At 42.8% G+C, this 17414-nt stretch overlaps 1 protein-coding gene across 3 annotated transcripts in view; it reads right to left on the reverse strand.

The window, feature by feature from the left end:
* The window catches only part of SETBP1 (SET binding protein 1), a 270016-nt gene that overhangs the window by 216580 nt on the left and 36022 nt on the right, over positions 1–17414 (reverse strand). For 2 of the 3 annotated variants that reach the window (XM_074532770.1, XM_074532769.1), the window contains exon 3: positions 2399–2482. The exons of the other annotated variant lie outside the window; for it this stretch is intronic. In XM_074532770.1, coding sequence (XP_074388871.1) covers positions 2399–2482 — 84 coding nt within the window. The remainder of the gene's footprint in view (positions 1–2398; positions 2483–17414) is intronic. 3 annotated transcript variants of the gene reach the window in all.

Consider the following 17414-nt stretch of genomic DNA (forward strand, 5'->3'; position numbering starts at 1 on the left):
AGTAATGAAAGAAAAATCAGCTCCTTGCTAAACATTACCTCTCACAAAAATTTCAGCTGAAAAGTAGTTGGTGACTTTAAAACCAAGCCTTTAAATAGCTAATGGTATAAAAACCACATACGTATTTATGCATACATTCATGCAAATGAAAACTAAGTTGCATTTTCACAAAACTTTACGGAGGCACCAGAGTGAAACACAAAGCAATGTAGGGGATAAAAACAAATAAAAAGGTCCCAACACCAATAACAATAATGAAGGTAAATCCTTAAAATCTGAGACAAGGTGCAGGAGGCAGGGGTAGAGCTCTACAAACAAAACTAAATCCAGAGCACTGTTTTTCCCCTTCACAAAGTGAAACAAGCTGCTCCTAAAAAAATGCTTCCTTGGTTTTCTGGCAATTAGTGTCCTGGAGGATTAGCCTACAATCATCAGCAAGTGTTTGCCTTTCCCAGCCCATGTCACCATAGAAGTCTGTGTTTATCTACAAGGCCCAGGGGATAATTTATAAGCTGAGTGAGGTCCTGCATTCACAGACAAATGTTCCACACTGCCACCCACCCTCCTGTACTAGTTTCCTTCCCATCTATCTCCTATGCCCTGAAACATAGACAGGGCCCTGCCAGGAGCATGAAGAATGAGCTTTGCAGCCTCTGAAGTGAGCACTTGCCCAACAGTTTATATTGATACAGCAAGTAAAGAGGTACTGATATGGTCAACACATCATCAGGCATCAAAAATTAGATTTCAGGAAGTAACTGAATGCAAAAAATATTTTATCACTGTTCCAGAAACCATCAAAGAGAATGGGATATTTTTTCCCCTCTGTTGCCTACACTCTAATTAAAATATGGCCATTTGTGAGTTTGAGGTCTACTACCCAGAGTTTGCTAAAGATAGTGATTTGTAAAACCTCTCTGTAATCAAAATCTTCCAAATTTATTTCTAATCAATGCTACCAGAGCTTTAACGGTGTTCTGGTCCCCTTAAAGTAATTCAGCCCATATACATCAAAATACAATAGACTAAGATTAGTAAGAGTGCTTATTTCTAAATTAATTTCCCCCTGATGTGTTAGAACCTCAAAGTGAGAATATTAAGCTTGCATTTGAGAGAATGGGAAGCTAGTCTTTTAAAGAAAGGTAATATGAATTCTTGTCTTGACGGTAAACTGATGATACAGCTCATGACAATTAATTTGTTAACTTGAAAATTCTAATAAAAGCACCAAAGCAAAACAAAGGAAATCAATAAAAGACTTAATTCTAAAAAGAATTTGTAAGTGTGACCAACAGTCCTGACAACAGGGAATACTGCAGAATAGGTATATTGATGGATATCTCAAATCTCAAACATTAACAAGACAAGGCTTTGAGACACTATTGTTAATTAAAGTTGATGAACATGCCTGTTGAAGGTGAAAAACACTTTTCTTCCTGAGAATTCATCTCTTTTCCTTTCAGGAAACTATCAGGAGTTTCTGGAGCTTCATGGACACAGTTTGAATCTGCCCCAGGTCTAAACCCAGTCACAGGCTGTCCTCAAGAAACATTAGAGAGCAAAGTTATTTGGTAATTGAGACCAGTTGCTTCACTCTGCCACATTTAACACTGGGTGACCTGATTTTATAAAATGTTTATGCTCAAACCAAATTTTATTTCATCTTTGGAAAAAATGATCTCCAGATTCAAACTCATCTTCAGCTACAAAGACAGAAGGCCATAAGGACTAAAAAAAGATTGTCAGGGATGAACTTGGCTAGTCTGAATGAGTGCCAAGTGGTAGGGGGAAGGAAGAGACCACCAGCTGGCTGTTATTCCAAGCACAGTCCATCTCACTTGCAATTACTGAACCCTACCAGTGGTCCCACCAATGTCAATTTGACCAATTTTAGAATAAGGGGCCATTCATTCCAAGTAATGAATATTGAAACCTGGCCATTGGTTTGTGAACAAATGTCATGAGGAACTCCAATAAAGAATGTCCTTGTGATGGTGTCACTTCAGAACAAAAGCATGCAATGAACTACCACCCATCCAGGCAGCTACAGTAGGAGACCAAAGGTTGCATGCATTTAGCCAGCAAGGAAAAGCAATATTCTTTAAGAGAGGCATTGCCTGGAGTGGATTCTTATAAAGAAACAGAATTCATGAATAAATAAACCAGATGGGAATAAGCCAGGCTAGGGAATTAACATCTCCTAGTGCAATGAATCCCCAACCTTGCTTGAGGGTTTTTCTACAAGTAACAAACACAAAAACATTAATGTTGTACCATTGTCAATCATGCCAAGGACTCTGTTTGTGTCCAGGAATTCTGATATGCAACAACGCAGATCAAATCCACCAGGCGTTAAGACATTCTCAGATTTCACCAGTTAAGGTACATATAGACTGACCTGATCTGAGTCTTTCACTTGAGAATTTTTCCCTTTTCTGCAACCACAACTCATAAGCAGTTTTGAATCTCCAATGACTTTTCCCTATAAGAGATAAGGAAGGAAAAACATCAGCACACTCTGAACCACTGAAGACCAAGAGGTATTTGTGATCAGGAGCAGGGGAAGAAAGGGCAGCCTGTGGACTCTTCCTGTGCTGCTGGGAAGTTCACTTTCATGAGGGGGAACTGCCAATCTGCCAAGAAGACTTCCCCAAAGGATAATATCCCAACATTAGGTAAGTCACACAGAGGCAGAAGGAAGGCAAGGTGTGTGGAAAATGACAGCGATAAAGCAAAGCTGAAAAGAAATAAATGTTATTTTAACCCATGGTTCTCATACACTTGCATGAACAGGAACATGTCTAGCATACTCACCCCAATACCAAACAGCAATGACTTGAGGAAAAGCTCATACACTACTTCTTCTGTTCACCTTTACCAAAGTAATGCCTACTTGCTTCTAATGTGCCCAGATTTGGTGAAATAAAGTCCTCAGGAGAGATTTGCTCCCAGTAGAACAATGGGTCCACATCACCCCTGGTAAACCCATGCCAGGAATTCAAGAGCACACTCTCACCTGACACTGCTGGTGCAACTCTGCAATGTCTGTGACATAGACTCATAGAATGTTTGGCTTGAAAGGGACCTTAGAGATCACCCTGCTCCACCCCCTGCCATGGGCAGGGACATATTCCCCTTGACCAGGCTGCTCCAAGCTCTGTCTAATCTGGTCTTGGATACTTCCAGGGATTGATGATCAAACAAACAGAGATTTGCAAAGAAACAGAGTCCACTCAGTCTCCTTTTACATGTAACCAACAGTCTGAGAGAGAAGCTGACCTCAGACACCTTTTTTTTTGTTGAAAACCCATCAGACTGACTGAATATGATCCAAGCAGCAAGGTTCCTCATGTTAACAGTTCTTTTCTGGGGATTATTTGTCACTTTGGTTCTTCACCAAAGTATTTTTGTTGCTTATCAAACCTGGACATCTTGATAAATCACCGTGGCAGAAAGGAGCTGAGATTCCAGATGTCAAAATGCTGCTTGAATTTAAACTGCATGGAGTCAAGAAGAGCCAGTGAAGTCCCCACAAATGTATCACAATTACTTGTTTTTTCCATAGGCATGCACACAAAGACATTGCCTACTTCCAGACTTTTGCTGTCCACAGCTGAAAAATAAACACTCTTGGCTGGGGAACAGAGGGAGAATCTGCTCGTGTGCAGCCATGAACAGTCATGAGATTTCAGCTGGATTAATTTATATAGAAGAGAAGATCCCAACACAGTCAGTGAATTTAGCCAAGCGGAAGTGCTCTGCCCTAAATGATGAGGAAGGGAAAGGGCACAATTAAAAGGAATTGCAGCCATTGCTCAATGTCAGGGCATAGCAGAGAGATGACCCTTGGTGGCAGGAATTAAAAACAGGCAGATAAACTTTTGGTCACCTTGGGAGAGTCTGCAACCTGCCAGGTGTGGAGAGATCTCTTACTTGGTGAGCTCAGCATCTCACAAATCTCAGCAAGGTCAGATAATGTGCAGAAAATATCTTTTTCTCTCTTTCCAAAACAGAAGCTGGGAAAAAACTACGACATGGAAAAGGTTGTACTGATACCTAATCTGATAACTACCCAAAATGTCTCATGTTTGGGCTGCTGATTACAAACTGGCAGACTCTGAGGTTTTCAGGGGACTACTTCCAACTGGCCTCCTCTGCCTGTGACTCCCATCTGTCAAAGGTGTTTCACTCTTGCCCCATTACTACAATCCTTCAACAACTGGTCTGTAATCTATTAAAGTATTTTTTTTTCCTCAGAAAGAAGTGCTTAAACTGTAAGTTAAAGCAAGTGTATTAAAATGCTGTGTTAGAGACAGGAAACTGAGAGGGGAGAGACCCCTTTGTCTAACCACAGAGTATCTTCTAGACACCCCTCAGCATATGAGACAAGTTGGAGCTATGAAAAGAACTGGGAAAGACTCACACATGTCACAAAAGGCCACTGGATGCCTTGGGATGGCTATAGCATAAACATACACTTGTGGTAAGGAAACTATATCCTCATATGTCTCATTGGTGCTCAGCTTGTCCCACTGTCCACTGCAAAGTTGTTATGTCAAATAAAATAATCCAACCCTTCTTTAACCACAAGCCAGGGGAAAAAAATTCCCACTTTTATACTCTTCTATGGGTCTAATGCCACCTGAGCTCATGGCAAATCATGGCCATGTTCTCCTGCCCAAACAGAAGTATCACCAGTTTTATTTCACAGAGAGAAATTACAAGATGTTGCCCATACCCCCATGGAAAATCAAGAGTACAAGGAAAATATGAACCCAAAACCTGAGAGCTTTTTTCTTTTCCTCTGACTACAAGAATGAAGTGGCTCTTCAATTCCCTAAAAAAACCCAAATGAAAGCAATACACTGGATAAATAATCCCACCTCCGTTTCCAGCTGCAGACGCACTTCTCTTAATGTGCTCTGGATGAACGAGCTACTACCTCCACCTTATTTTAAGAGAACTCCTTTTGAGCAGATGATTAATTTGCAGATAGGTGTCTAACATTAGGCAGCTAAGTTGAAAGGCAAAAGGGAAAAAAAAAAAAAAGCATATGGACAACATTTGCAGCCAGTCGCAACTCTGTTCCAGAGCAGATGGAGGCCTTGTCATTCAGGGGTTTCCTCACATACACCAAGCAGTTCAGTGGGGATAGGGAAAGGGGCTTCTGTTTGGATGCTTCTGTCTGGAACCAGATTAGAGGAAAGCATGCTTTTCCACAGCACACGCCTTGTGTTACATTAAACATGCATGTGCAACTTCAGCTTTTATTCAGCGATCTGAAACAGAGCCCTACAGGGTGCTAAGGGTTAGGGAGTTTTTGTTTGTTTATCTGTATGTTGTTTTACAGTTTTTAGTGCCCAAGGAGTTCATTAAGAAATTAAAACACCTTGCTGGGGCTATCCTGCTGTGGTTGTTGCCTCCCAATATTTCCCTCCTTTCTTCATCCGGCAGTGCTTGATGCTCACAGGGGAAAGAGAGAATACCAAAAAGACTGGAGCCTCATCTGACTGGGTATAGATGTTTGGTCTTAATTCATTGACAATAATTTCTATGTTTCCTGGCTTTTTGATAACATGAGGTGCTATTGTTAAGAAGCAGGTAGGCACAAGGTTTTCCAACAGAGAAGATTGCTTTGCCTTCTGCTGACTCACATCCACTGCCAGACATCACCCTTCCCAAGGCAAAAGAGCAAGAAGGCTCCTTGACATATGTCCCATTATCCACCTCTTACAGTGAATCTGGCTGGCCTCACCCACCTCCTTGCACCATGGGCTCCAGCAGTTGGCCAAAGTTTGCAGAAAAATAAAAAAAAAACCTCCGTAATAATAGTAACAGGCTTAATTATCTCAGCTGCACGGGTGACAGGAGCTGAGCAGTTGCCAGTTTTAACAGCCTGTGGTTGAGAAAAACTGAACTGCATCACCCAGAAGTCAAATGAGGGTCGGTCACAACTCGTTTCACGCCAGCAGCTCCAGGGGAGGCGCAGGGCACGCACAAATCACGGCGGCGTTGCCCAGAGCCATCCCGTGTGGAGCTGCCAGCCCCGCTTAAAGGAGTCAGACACGAGGCACATGGCACCAGCCGGCCTCCAGAGAGCTGCCAGGCTCTCTGCTCTGGAGCTGCTGGCTGGCACTGACAGTAGGATCCTGTCTTCCAAGCCTGTGGCTGGAAAGCTCAGCCCCAGAGGTGGGCTTGGCTTAGCACTGTGCCATGCACCTTGCAGAAGCTGACAGGTCCAGCTGGGCTCTAACCTGCTTGGTTTCCATTAGACTTTCTCTCTTTTGAGCAACGGCAATTGAAAATACTGGAAGCAGTCTTTTCCCTAGGGAGTTGGCACAACCACTCAGAGGGTGGTCGGGCACTGGAACCAACCCAGAGAAGGCCTCAAGGCCTCAAGGCCTCTGGCAGAGAAGGACTCTGCCAGAGTCCAAAAAGCATTTGGACAAGGTTCTTAAGCACACAGTGTGATCCTTGGGGCTGTCCTGTGCAGGGCCAGGACTTGGACTCGATGATCTTTGTGAGTCCCTTCCAACAGGGCATGTCATTCTTTGATCCTGTGTATAGCACTGCAACAGCAAACTCTAAAAATCCCCCTGGCTGCATAAATACCATTAGGAAGAACAACACATTCAGTGTTTGTTATGCTTTTTTTGCTGTTCTGTCAGGGTGATCCACACATTTTGAAGAACCAGAACCCAAGTGCCTACAGTGGTAGAGTGGGAGAGAAGGGGGGAAAGGAAGGGAAACAAGAACTGAATCCAAGGTGGAGGCAAGCAGCAGTACAACAGACAGCTGGTGTTTGGGTGGTGGTAAATCACCCTGAAATGAGCCTCTTCCCTCAGCTCAATGAGGCCTAAACAACAAAGGAAGGCACAGCTTGCAGCCGGACAGCCTGCTAGCCAACCACAGACACACATGACAGCTTCATTCAGGAGCCCGGAGTCAATACAAAAGCTCCGAAATCAATCCGACATCCTGCGACCTCAAACAATGCGCCAAATCTTCTCAGAATTGGAGCCCCAAATGAGGGGGAGCAGCATTCAAGGGAGATCAAAACGCAGGGCTGGCATTGAAAGGGACTAAAAAGGAGAAGAATGTTCCCAGTTTATTAATGGTGAGGTCTGGCCGGCTGCATCCCAGCCACCATAGGTTACGTTCATTAAAGGGCAGCGCTTTGCACGTATTATGCAGAGCGCCTGGAGAGTATGTGTTGTGTGCGTGTGTCCGCCAGCGTGCCCCTCACTTGCTAGAGATCAGGATGTGCCTTTCTGCTTAGCACTGTTGTCTCCATCAGAAATTCCTCCTGTGTGAACTGCAAACGGGGTTTTTTCCCACTTGAGCGACTGTATGGGCACAGACGCGCACACGTACGCACGCTCTCTCTCATCCCTGAGCCTGAAAAGCATAAAGGAACTCAGACAGACTCTTTCCAACTTAAAAAAAAAAAAAAAAGGACAGAAAAAAAAAAAAAAAGACAACATTTCACATCCCCTTCCCTCCTGGCCATACTTTCAGCTCATACACACAAAATCTATTACAAAAGACCAAAGCATTATGTGATTGCCACTACTGCTGATGGAGTTGATTGCTCCATAAACCCCACTCCTAACATGCCATAAAAGACCTGGTCCCACAGCACAACAAATCCACAAAGGAGAGCAAAGGAAAAAAAAAAGAAAATCTGCTTCAGTCCCTGGAGTTGTCCCCTCCGGGCAGGATTGCCCCTGCTGGGGTAGTTTCACTTGCAGAATCTGTCTCGCAGCACTACACAAAAATGGCACCCTTCCCCCTTTGGCAACAAAAAGGCCAAGCAAATCCTTTTTATCAGCTTCCTTTTGAAGGCAGGTGGAAAAGTATAATATAGACATACACGGGGAAAAAAAAAATACCATTTGCAAAAGTACTGTTTGGATTTGTCTGTCCTAATTATCTTTTTTTCAGCTGCCACATTTAAAAGAATCAGACCTTGAAAGTTTTCTTCTCAGATGCACAGCCCAAGACGAAGGGCTTGCTAGAGGAGGTCAGACTTGAAAAATATTTCTTTTTTTGTGCTGAAATGTGAGTAGATGAAGAGAAAGGACTGAAATTTTCAAAGCTATCTATGGGTCTTGATGAACACTTCCCATGAGTTTTTACTGAAGACATGTCAAAGCCTAATCACCTTTGCTTTTCATGTGTCACACTGATCTGATGTTCAGAACAGACATAGCTCAGGAAGTGAGCAAGCTTTCTCAAATTTGGAGAATCTTACACAGACAGAAACTGAAAACATTAACTGCTCCATAGGATGCAGCAAGTCCCATATATTTTATCTCAAAATTAGGGGGAAAAAATTAGAAAAATTGTGCAGGCTCCCTCCCGGGAAGTGTTCAAGGCCAGGTTGGATGGGGCTGTGAGCAACCCCAGTGGAAGGTGTGGAAGGTGTCCCTGCCTGTGGCAGGAGGTTGAAACCAGATGATTTTAAGGTCCCTTCCAACCCAAATTGTTCTATGATTCTATTAAATGAATGAGAAGGGTCCACAAAATATCTTCATGCTTATTCACACTTTATTCACACTGCTACAAATCTACACTGTTATTGTAGACTTGGAGTCTTTGAAGACCACAAGTATGACCTCTGTCCCCTCCTTTGAGAAGATATCCCAAATTTCACTTTGCGGCAATGTCATACAGATGCCAGAGGGCAATTGGGCAAAGACAAATGTAGCAGATGCAAACAAACGTTTTTGAGGTAGGATGGAAGATCACCTCTAAGGGCAAGACAAGATGGGGTGATGTCCCAGGCAAGAAGACTGGAGCAGTGCTCACCTGGTTTACCAAGAGTAAGTCAAAAAACCTCTCCAGTAGCATTTGTAGACAGAGGAAAACTGCAAGCAGTGTGGGTGAGTGCCCAAATACGTGCTAGATGAATGGTAGGAAATTATGGAGGCTGCAACAATTACTGGCACTGCAGATGAAACAGAGTCTGCAGGGATCAAATGAAAAAAGATTCAAAATTAGGTTAGTTTTTTTTTTTTGGTTTTTTTTTTTTTTTTTTTTTGTGAGGGTAATAAAAGTGAAAACATTTTTTTCAGATAACTAGTGGGTCTAAATGTGCAGTTTTCAAATTCAGGAAAACTGAGCTTTTATTTGGATGAACTGCCTTTTTTGTTTTGTTTTATTTTATCTTGCCTGCTTTAAACTCTGTTATTTAAATAATTTAACAATCTATCTTAAATATTTCACCAATAAATCACAGGCTTGTGTTTCTATTTCATGTTAAAAGTAATCAGTGAAGGAGTGCCTGAGCTGTAAGTTAAAATTCTGCTCCACCAAGCCAGTGATGCATAATCATTTCTCTGCAGAATCTCTAGTGAATAAAAACTTCTCTGCAGAATTAAAGCCATATAAAAAGTTCTTTGTGCGGGCTTAGAGCCCAACTGCTGCCCAGGATCATCTGCACCCTGCCAACAGAATCAGGATTTCCAGAGCTAATTGGTGCGTGGAGTTTTCCCACCCTGGCAAGCACAAGCATGGAGCTCACAGCTGAATCTCAGACATGGGCACACCCACCACTCAGGATGCTGATAACATGCTCAGAGCTCCAAATGGTCCATGTGTGTGATGATTGCATTGGGATTCCACGCTTGTTCTCATCAAAGAGGAGCAAATAAGAGCAAATTATGATGTTGTTGGCCAAAATGGATGTTTTTTTAAGAAAACCTCTAGAATTAAGATGTTGAGAACATGTACCAAGGAACATGAAACCCACTAAGCATCAGCAGGAGTAAGACTTCTCAAGTTCCTACCATTGTAAACTACATTTCAATGAAGCTGAGATTCAAAAGCAACACCTTTACAAAAAGTAAGAAAAATACACCTACCTTTCCTCACTCTCTACCAAAGTCTGAGTACATCAAAACAAAGACAAGAAGCCTCACATATCTATAATTTAGTGTAATTCCCTCTAATTTTCTTCCTAAATCATTCAGGACACATTTAAGGCAAGACTCCCTTTGGTCTTAGTCCACAAAATCCAAAATGCATGAACGATGTGAATAGATAGCCAGAAACTGATAGCTTGCACACTGAATCCAAAAAGTAAATTGAGACAGAGAAAAAAGAAGGCCAAAACAGAAGAGAAGGGAAAAGGGGAATCACTGTCAACGACATTGTTATTAAGCTGCCTTTAATTTTGTTTTGTTTCAACTTTTTATTTTGTTTTGTTTCAAAACTTAAGAAGTTATGCATTTGCTTCAAAGGACTGTTTAGTGGGTGATCTCACTTTGATGCCCATAGGAGCAAAACATACACAATCCTACTTGCAAAGGAAAAAAAAAATCATCTGGGCAGCACGACTCCTCTTTTGCAGATGGGCAAAAAAACTCTCCACATCCCAGGTCCTAAACCTGGCTGGAGTTGCCTGGGACAGGGGAAGTGAGATGGAAATTGGAGACATCTCCTCCTCCTTGTTTGAGGCAGACATCCCCATCTCTCCTTCCCATGTGCAGCCAACAAGACTTCCTGCACCAACTGACTCGGAAACAGCTAATTTACTGCTTTGTGTCAGGAATGCAGCCAAGGTTTCAGTCCCCTGTGCCCCGGACTCCTCTCAGCTGGGCTGCTTCATCTCAAAAAGGGTCTTCCCTTCCTCCTGTCCCTCCCCTGCAACACACACTCCTCCTCCTCTTCTGCTTTTGTAACTTATCTCCCTGCAAGCCACTTCCCAACAGGAGTTGAAATTAAACAGGCTGCCCATATGCCATGGCTCACTTGTTGTCTGTTCCCCTCACTGCCATCTGGCCTATTTGCTCAGCCAAAGAGAAAAACAAAAATAGTGGGAAAAAAAAAAAAAAAAAGAAAAAAGAAAAAAAGAAGAAAATAAAATAAAAGACAAGAAAAAGGGGTGGGGGGGATAAGGAAAAGAAAAAAAAGATAAATCCAGACACAATGAAGACGATGAGGGAGGTGATGATGCTGTCTCTCACATCTGCTCCTTGGCCAGGCTCCCAGATAGATCAGTAATGGAGAGCAGTAGAACCAGTGACAATTAACCCAAACATAGTCCTGTTTATTTAACCTGTTCACAGAGATCAGCCCGTGCGCTGCTCCCCTGGCAAGGAGGCACCACACTCCAGCAAGAAGATTCCCACTGAGAGACTTCCAGCCAGAGGAGGAAAAGGGAGATCCTCATCTCCTGAACTGGGCTGGCAGGCAGGACAGAATGACTGTGATGCTGGGCTAAGATTTCCTTTAACACTCCAAGTCACCTTATTTTATCCTAGAGTAGCACAGGCTAGAGCAAGGAGAGGTGTGACTATGAGGGGGGGAAAAGTTGCATTGGATTTTGATGCACCTTCACTTCCCAAGCTCCTGACCCTGCCAAACCAGAGGAAAAGAAATAAAGAAAGTTGCAATTAAGACATAAATAAAATACACCATTATTTCCACACTGCATCTTTAAAAAAAAATCATCCCTGGAAAGTGCAGACAGTAGAGATTTTTGGTTTTTTCTTTTTGAAAAGGGAAAAAGAAAAGAGGCTGGCTCAAGGAAATTCATGACTCGCCATCACAAAACATTGTGGAATGTTGGGAGTAAGTCTGTGGGCAAAACAGAAGTTATGTTTGTTTTTCAAGCTGAAATGAAAACTTCAAGGTTTAAAAAAAAATATAGATTAGCCTGAGAAATAGTTTTCTAAACCAGACAACTACAAAGCTGTTTAAACAGCAGAGTGAAAAGAGAAAACTACTTTTTCAACATCTTTTACTGATTTTTTGTTTCTTTTTTTTTTTTTTTTCAACTTGCAGTGAGATGTTGCATACCTGTGCAGATGGGTGCCAAAAGCCATACGGTTGGTTCTCTGGAGGCAAACCCCACTGAGCCATGAGATGATGATAATTACCACCAGAGCTGCATGAGATCATGCAGGGGAATCCCCTGCAGGGAGAGGCAGCTGGGGAGGAAGAGCAGAGCTCCTCTTTCCAGGGGTTGTGTCTGGGCACAGATGCTGCCCAGAGGAAAAGGTGTTGCACAGACTGCTAGGGAAGGAGCACCTGGATTAGCTGTGTGCCTGCATCTGAGTCCTTCCCAAACACAGAGCAGAGATGATCCTCCTGAAGGCAGCACCTTCTGATTCAAGGCTGTGTTTTTCCATTGACCCAACAACAGAACATAACTGAAGAAATGGAATGCTTTCACTCCATTGAAATGATAATAAGGGACACATGATAATTCCTCTGCTTGCAAACACTGATCTACATGAATGTTGTCAGTCTTAGGATCCCTGTTTATCTACACCTGCATCTGTACGTACAGGGAAGCAACATGCAGAGTGTGTCAAGGGTTGCTCCAAAGGAAAGGTTGCATTGAGTTTTCCAGCTGTTGGTATTGTGATCCCTAACAAAGAACCCAAAAATCATAGAATGTTCTGAGTTGGAAGGGACCAGCCACAAGGATCATCATGTCCAACTCCTGGACCTTCACAAAACAACCACAAGATTCACCCCAAGATTCACACCATGTGACAGGTACTAGAGAATGACTCTTTCCCCACCCAAACAGCCCACTTGCAGTGGTCAGAAAGAAGGAACTACTTTGTGAATGCAAAATACTTTGTAACAGAGGAAACAGAAACCAGTAGTTCATATAAAACTGACACACAGCAGCCTTTCCATCTTTAACGCTTGCTGCAGTCACCCTGCAGAGGGGTCTCCATATTTGGGAACCTATAAAAGCAGGAACAGACAGGGAGAAGTCCTGTGAGGGCACAAATTTCACCACAGGTTTTGGCTGACATCACCAGCCCATCCCTGCACCGCTGTTGCAGTTTATGATCTCACCATGAAGCACCTCTGTGGAGTCATTCCCTCCTATCTCACTGCAACCCATCCATTATCCTCTGCCTAATTACTTCCACAGCGCTGCTGCAACAGAGATATTTCCTACAGCTGAGCATTTGTATTCCCAAGAGCTGGCACCTGCCAGGTCAAGTTCCTCAGTCTTTACATTTGATGTTACTCCTGCAGGAAGGTGTTCCAGAGAACAGAGAAGCACATCAAGATGGCAATCAATTGATTCTCCCATTTGGATATTCCTTTAAACAAAAAGGGACTTGCTAAAGATCATATTACATTATTCTACAGAAATAGGGTGGAAGGAAAGAGGAATTGTGCTGACTACAATCTGTCCAACACTCCATTAAATCAGAATTCTCTCATTAGGGATAACAATGTACTGCAATAAAATCAATGGGAAGGTGGTGCAGCATGGAAAACTGGGAAGAGGAGGGTTATTTTTTCTTGTACTTTCATTTTGAAATGTGGGAGCTGGGAGCAATCAACACCGAGCTAATAGCATCCAAGTTGACTCCTGAACACTGCATCCCCTTTGAGGTCACAGTTTTCCACAAAACCAACTAATTCATCCTGTGAAGGGAATGAGGACTTTGGGCATTTTGTAGCCCACAGGGAAGGGAGAGCCCCAGAAGATCCTCTAATGTGCTCACACACAGGATGCCACTTGTGGCAGGTCAAGGAGCAGCAAGTACCAACTTTCACCTCTCTAACTGGAGCTTCTGAGCATGAAGCCCTCCCAGAAGCACATCATGTCACATTTACACTCTGTAGAAAGGTTTCAAAATACTCTGCATCTGTACGTTGTGATAAGGGAAGATGTTGTCCTCCCATGACTATTGGAGTGACACTGAGAAATTTTGGGGTCCTTGACTCGCCTTCCCTCTGAGAGGTTTTTGCATTTAAAAATCACTTTCACTGTCTCTGATTCCTTCCCTTCTCCCATGTTTAATGACAAGAAATCTTTTCATTATAGGAGGACCTGAGAGTAGTTTTTCAAACAAATAGTAGGGTCATCTCTGAACTACCACATCTGAGGTGTTCAGCTGTGACTCCTTTATTTATACAACACCTTCAAAGTTTTCCCATCCAAATATTGGATTATTACAGGCATATGGAATCCATCTAGACCTGGATAATTCACCTCCAGCACCTACAAGATCACTGGTGGTGAAATTTAAGGGACCATGTTTGCCGACCTTGGCCTCACAAGGAACAAAGGACAATGGTCACCTCTAAAGACGAGCTCCCCCAGTGCCATATCATGCCTAAACCTGTGGGCAAAAGGGGCAACACACTCAGGGATTACTTCTGGGACAAGCTGCCACTCACTGGCCAAGGCAGCCCAACCACATAATCTGTATGAAGGGTCAGAGATATGAGAGAGGTCTGAAGCCTCTCTGGTGACCCATGGCAGGACCCCAGAGAACTGAATGAAGCTGTGTCAGGGGAGGGTTAGGTTGGATATCAGGAAAAGGTTCTTCCCCCAGAGGGTTGAACTGGCCCCACAGGGCAGTGGTCACAGCACCAGCCTGGCAGAGTTCAGGAAGTATTTGGACAATGGCACATGGTGGGATTTTTGGGGGTGTTCTGTGCAGGGCCAGGAGCTGGACTCAATGATCCTTGTGGATCCCTCCCATTTCAGGATATTCTATGATTCCATGAAGATCTGAGTCCCTTTATCCTGACAGTCCCACATCTCCCTGCCACAAAGCCTATGGGTGTTAGTGCAGGGATGACAGGTTTGTCTTAACTAGTGGGTCTTGTCAGATTCTCACTTTTAGGGGTGCTTTAAGGCCATCTGCCACCCCCAACTTCCCGTATCAGCTGTCTCAGCATCTGTCTTGGAAGTCCAAAAAAAGCCCCAAAGCTCTGAGTCACAGTGGGCCACAAAGCCACTGTGTAAGGCTGGACCTAAACCTACGCCTTTCTGCTGCTGCTAGAGTTGGATCTAAAAACTACAGGAAACAGCATGGCCACATGCAAATCAGTGGCAAGCATGGTGAGATAGCCAGCTGCTGTCCAGGCAGCCTACTCTGCCTCAGAGGAGACAAAACACGACCAAAACCTCCTTAATTCCCAGCAGAGGCTGGGGACAGATCAGGCAGAGAAAGCAGAGTGCTGGCAGACACGGCTCCAGCCTCCTCCCTGGCCTGCCTGCAGCTTCAAAGGCCTAAATCAAAGCAGCAGGAGGAACTCGAATGCTTGGAAATTTTCAGTTTTGACTTGTTTTAACAATGGTGTCAGTGAATAAATAAATAAATAAATAAGTACCCAAATGACCTCTCTTATCTAGGCAAATGTGGCCAAAAAAAGCATGTTTGTTTTCATTCAAATTCCCTAAAGGCAATGTAGGGTTTTCTGAGAATGCCTGAAGTCCAAAAAAACACTCAAGTTTCTGTGCATTTTTATTCTTTGACAGAAAAACTACATTTTTAGGGAGGGCAAGGTCTGCTTTACTTTCATTTGAAGTCTGAGAGAGATCTTTCCAACCAAACTTATCAAATTTATCAGCTTCCACCCATGTTACTTCACCATCTTTCCAACATTTTTGATGTTCACTTTCACCCAAGCTTGGTTGTTGTATTTCCTTGAGGTGTCACAAGCAAAATCAGTGGGGGAAGGATGAAGTATATTTGTAGTTCCTAAAATATTCCAAACAAGCAAAGTGTCTTTTAGGAAGCATGGATGATCTGAGCCTCTTTTCTGGTTGTAAAATGTTACAACAACAGGGCAAACAACTGAACAATGACATCAAGATATTGATAGCCCTTACTGCAAAATCCCATCCCTCCCTTTAGCCCCAGATGTTAGGAGCTAGATTGCTTTGAACTGTTATTACCCATTCCTCCCACCCAATCCTCTGAGAAGATAAAAATCAAGGTCTGGGCTGCTGAGTCAGATTACAAACACCCAAATAAGACATTTACTCAGACACAGTTGTTTTTGGTCCTTGCTCCACTGAAACTCTGTGTCTTGGGGCTTGTAGGAGGCTCCTTCAATTTCTTTCAGAGAAATGAGTTGCTGAGAACTAGAAGCCACACACAGTGAGGAAAAAAAAAATCAAGAAATATGTTTATTTTGTGAAGGCAAATTTCTAAACTTCTGGTCAGAAGCTGGTTCTCCTTGATATAAGATCCTGAGCAACTGAGTGGACAACCCTGTAGAAATATAACAGCCTGAAAGGTAAAGCACTAGCCTGCAAATTGTGAAATGTAAGCTTTTTTGGAAAAGCATTGCCATGTATGAATAACCTGTGACATCTTGGGTTACAGCTGTGAGCCTCAGTTTTCCCTGAAAACTGATAACCAAAGTGGTCTGGTTCTCCCTACAAAAAAAAAAAAAACCCAAAAAATGAAAAAAAAGAAAAAAACCTCAAAAAATGAAAAAAAAAGAAAAAAAAGAAAAAACCTCAAAAAATGAAAAAAAGAAAAAACCAAACCAAACCAAACCAATCCAAACCAAACCAAACCAAACCAAACCAAACAACAAAAAAGCCCCACCAAAACAACAACAACAACAACAACAACAAAACACCCCTCTGTAGTAAGAGGTATTACGGGAATTATTTTAGGAATCAGAATTTTTGAAGTGACCAGAATCATCAGTCCCCTGAGAGAAACTCTTCTCTTTTTGTTGCATGAAAAAGTACAATTTCGCACTCTGGGGTGATCTTAACCTTCAGGTCGTTACAGCTGAAGACACCCCGACAAAGTTTAGATTTTCCATTTCTCTTGGGTTTCTTCAAGGCTCCTTTTTAGTTTCAGTTTATATTTCCTGTCTTGCTGCCCTTTCATTTTCAGGGTTTCAGATTTAAACAAAAAAACAAAAGCATCAGTGACTCAAAATCTTTTTGTGTTTCTCTCATTTTGACTAGAAACCAGAACAGACCAAATAAAATGAATGATATCACTCTGGGGTTCAAAGTGCTTTGTAGATTTAACTCTTTTCTCACAGAGGATGGCGTGTGCTGTCATATCCTTTATTCGAAGGGAAGGAGATCAAAACAGAGGAAGTTTAACTTTCATTTAAAGCACAAAACCCATGTTTCCAATTCCTTGGCTTGCATGCTGGATACACCTGGGTTTTGAGGTCCAAAACTCTTTGGAATAAGAACCTCAAACCTTCATGCGAAAATGAAGTGGCACATGTGCTGAAAATATTCATGATTAAATAAAACCAAACCTCCCTTCCTCAAAACAGAAGGGATAAATTTCCCCTTTGGAGGTGAACAGGGGCTCGTGGCTGAGAACCATGGTCCTTGCTGCAAGACACTTTTTTGGTGGAAGACATGGTTTTGTGCTGGTCACAGATGTGCTGCCCTCTTAACATCCCCAAAACAAACAATGACAAGTTTTTAACTGAATTTGATTGACTTCTCATCCTCTTCCTTGTTTTTTTTTTTTGTTGTTTTTTTTTTTTCCTGGCAGGGTTACAAATGAAGGATCAGCCCTTTAGAGACTGCAGCTAAAGCTGTTAAATCTCCCTTGCTCCCTGCGCTGTGAGGAGTGCAGAGGATGAGTGCTCACATCTTTCTCCTAATTTCAGCACCTGGGAATTATTTCCCTTATCCTGCAATT

This window comes from Zonotrichia albicollis, chromosome Z (genome assembly GCF_047830755.1).
Source record: "Zonotrichia albicollis isolate bZonAlb1 chromosome Z, bZonAlb1.hap1, whole genome shotgun sequence".
In the NCBI taxonomy this organism is placed as follows: Eukaryota; Metazoa; Chordata; class Aves; order Passeriformes; family Passerellidae; genus Zonotrichia; species Zonotrichia albicollis.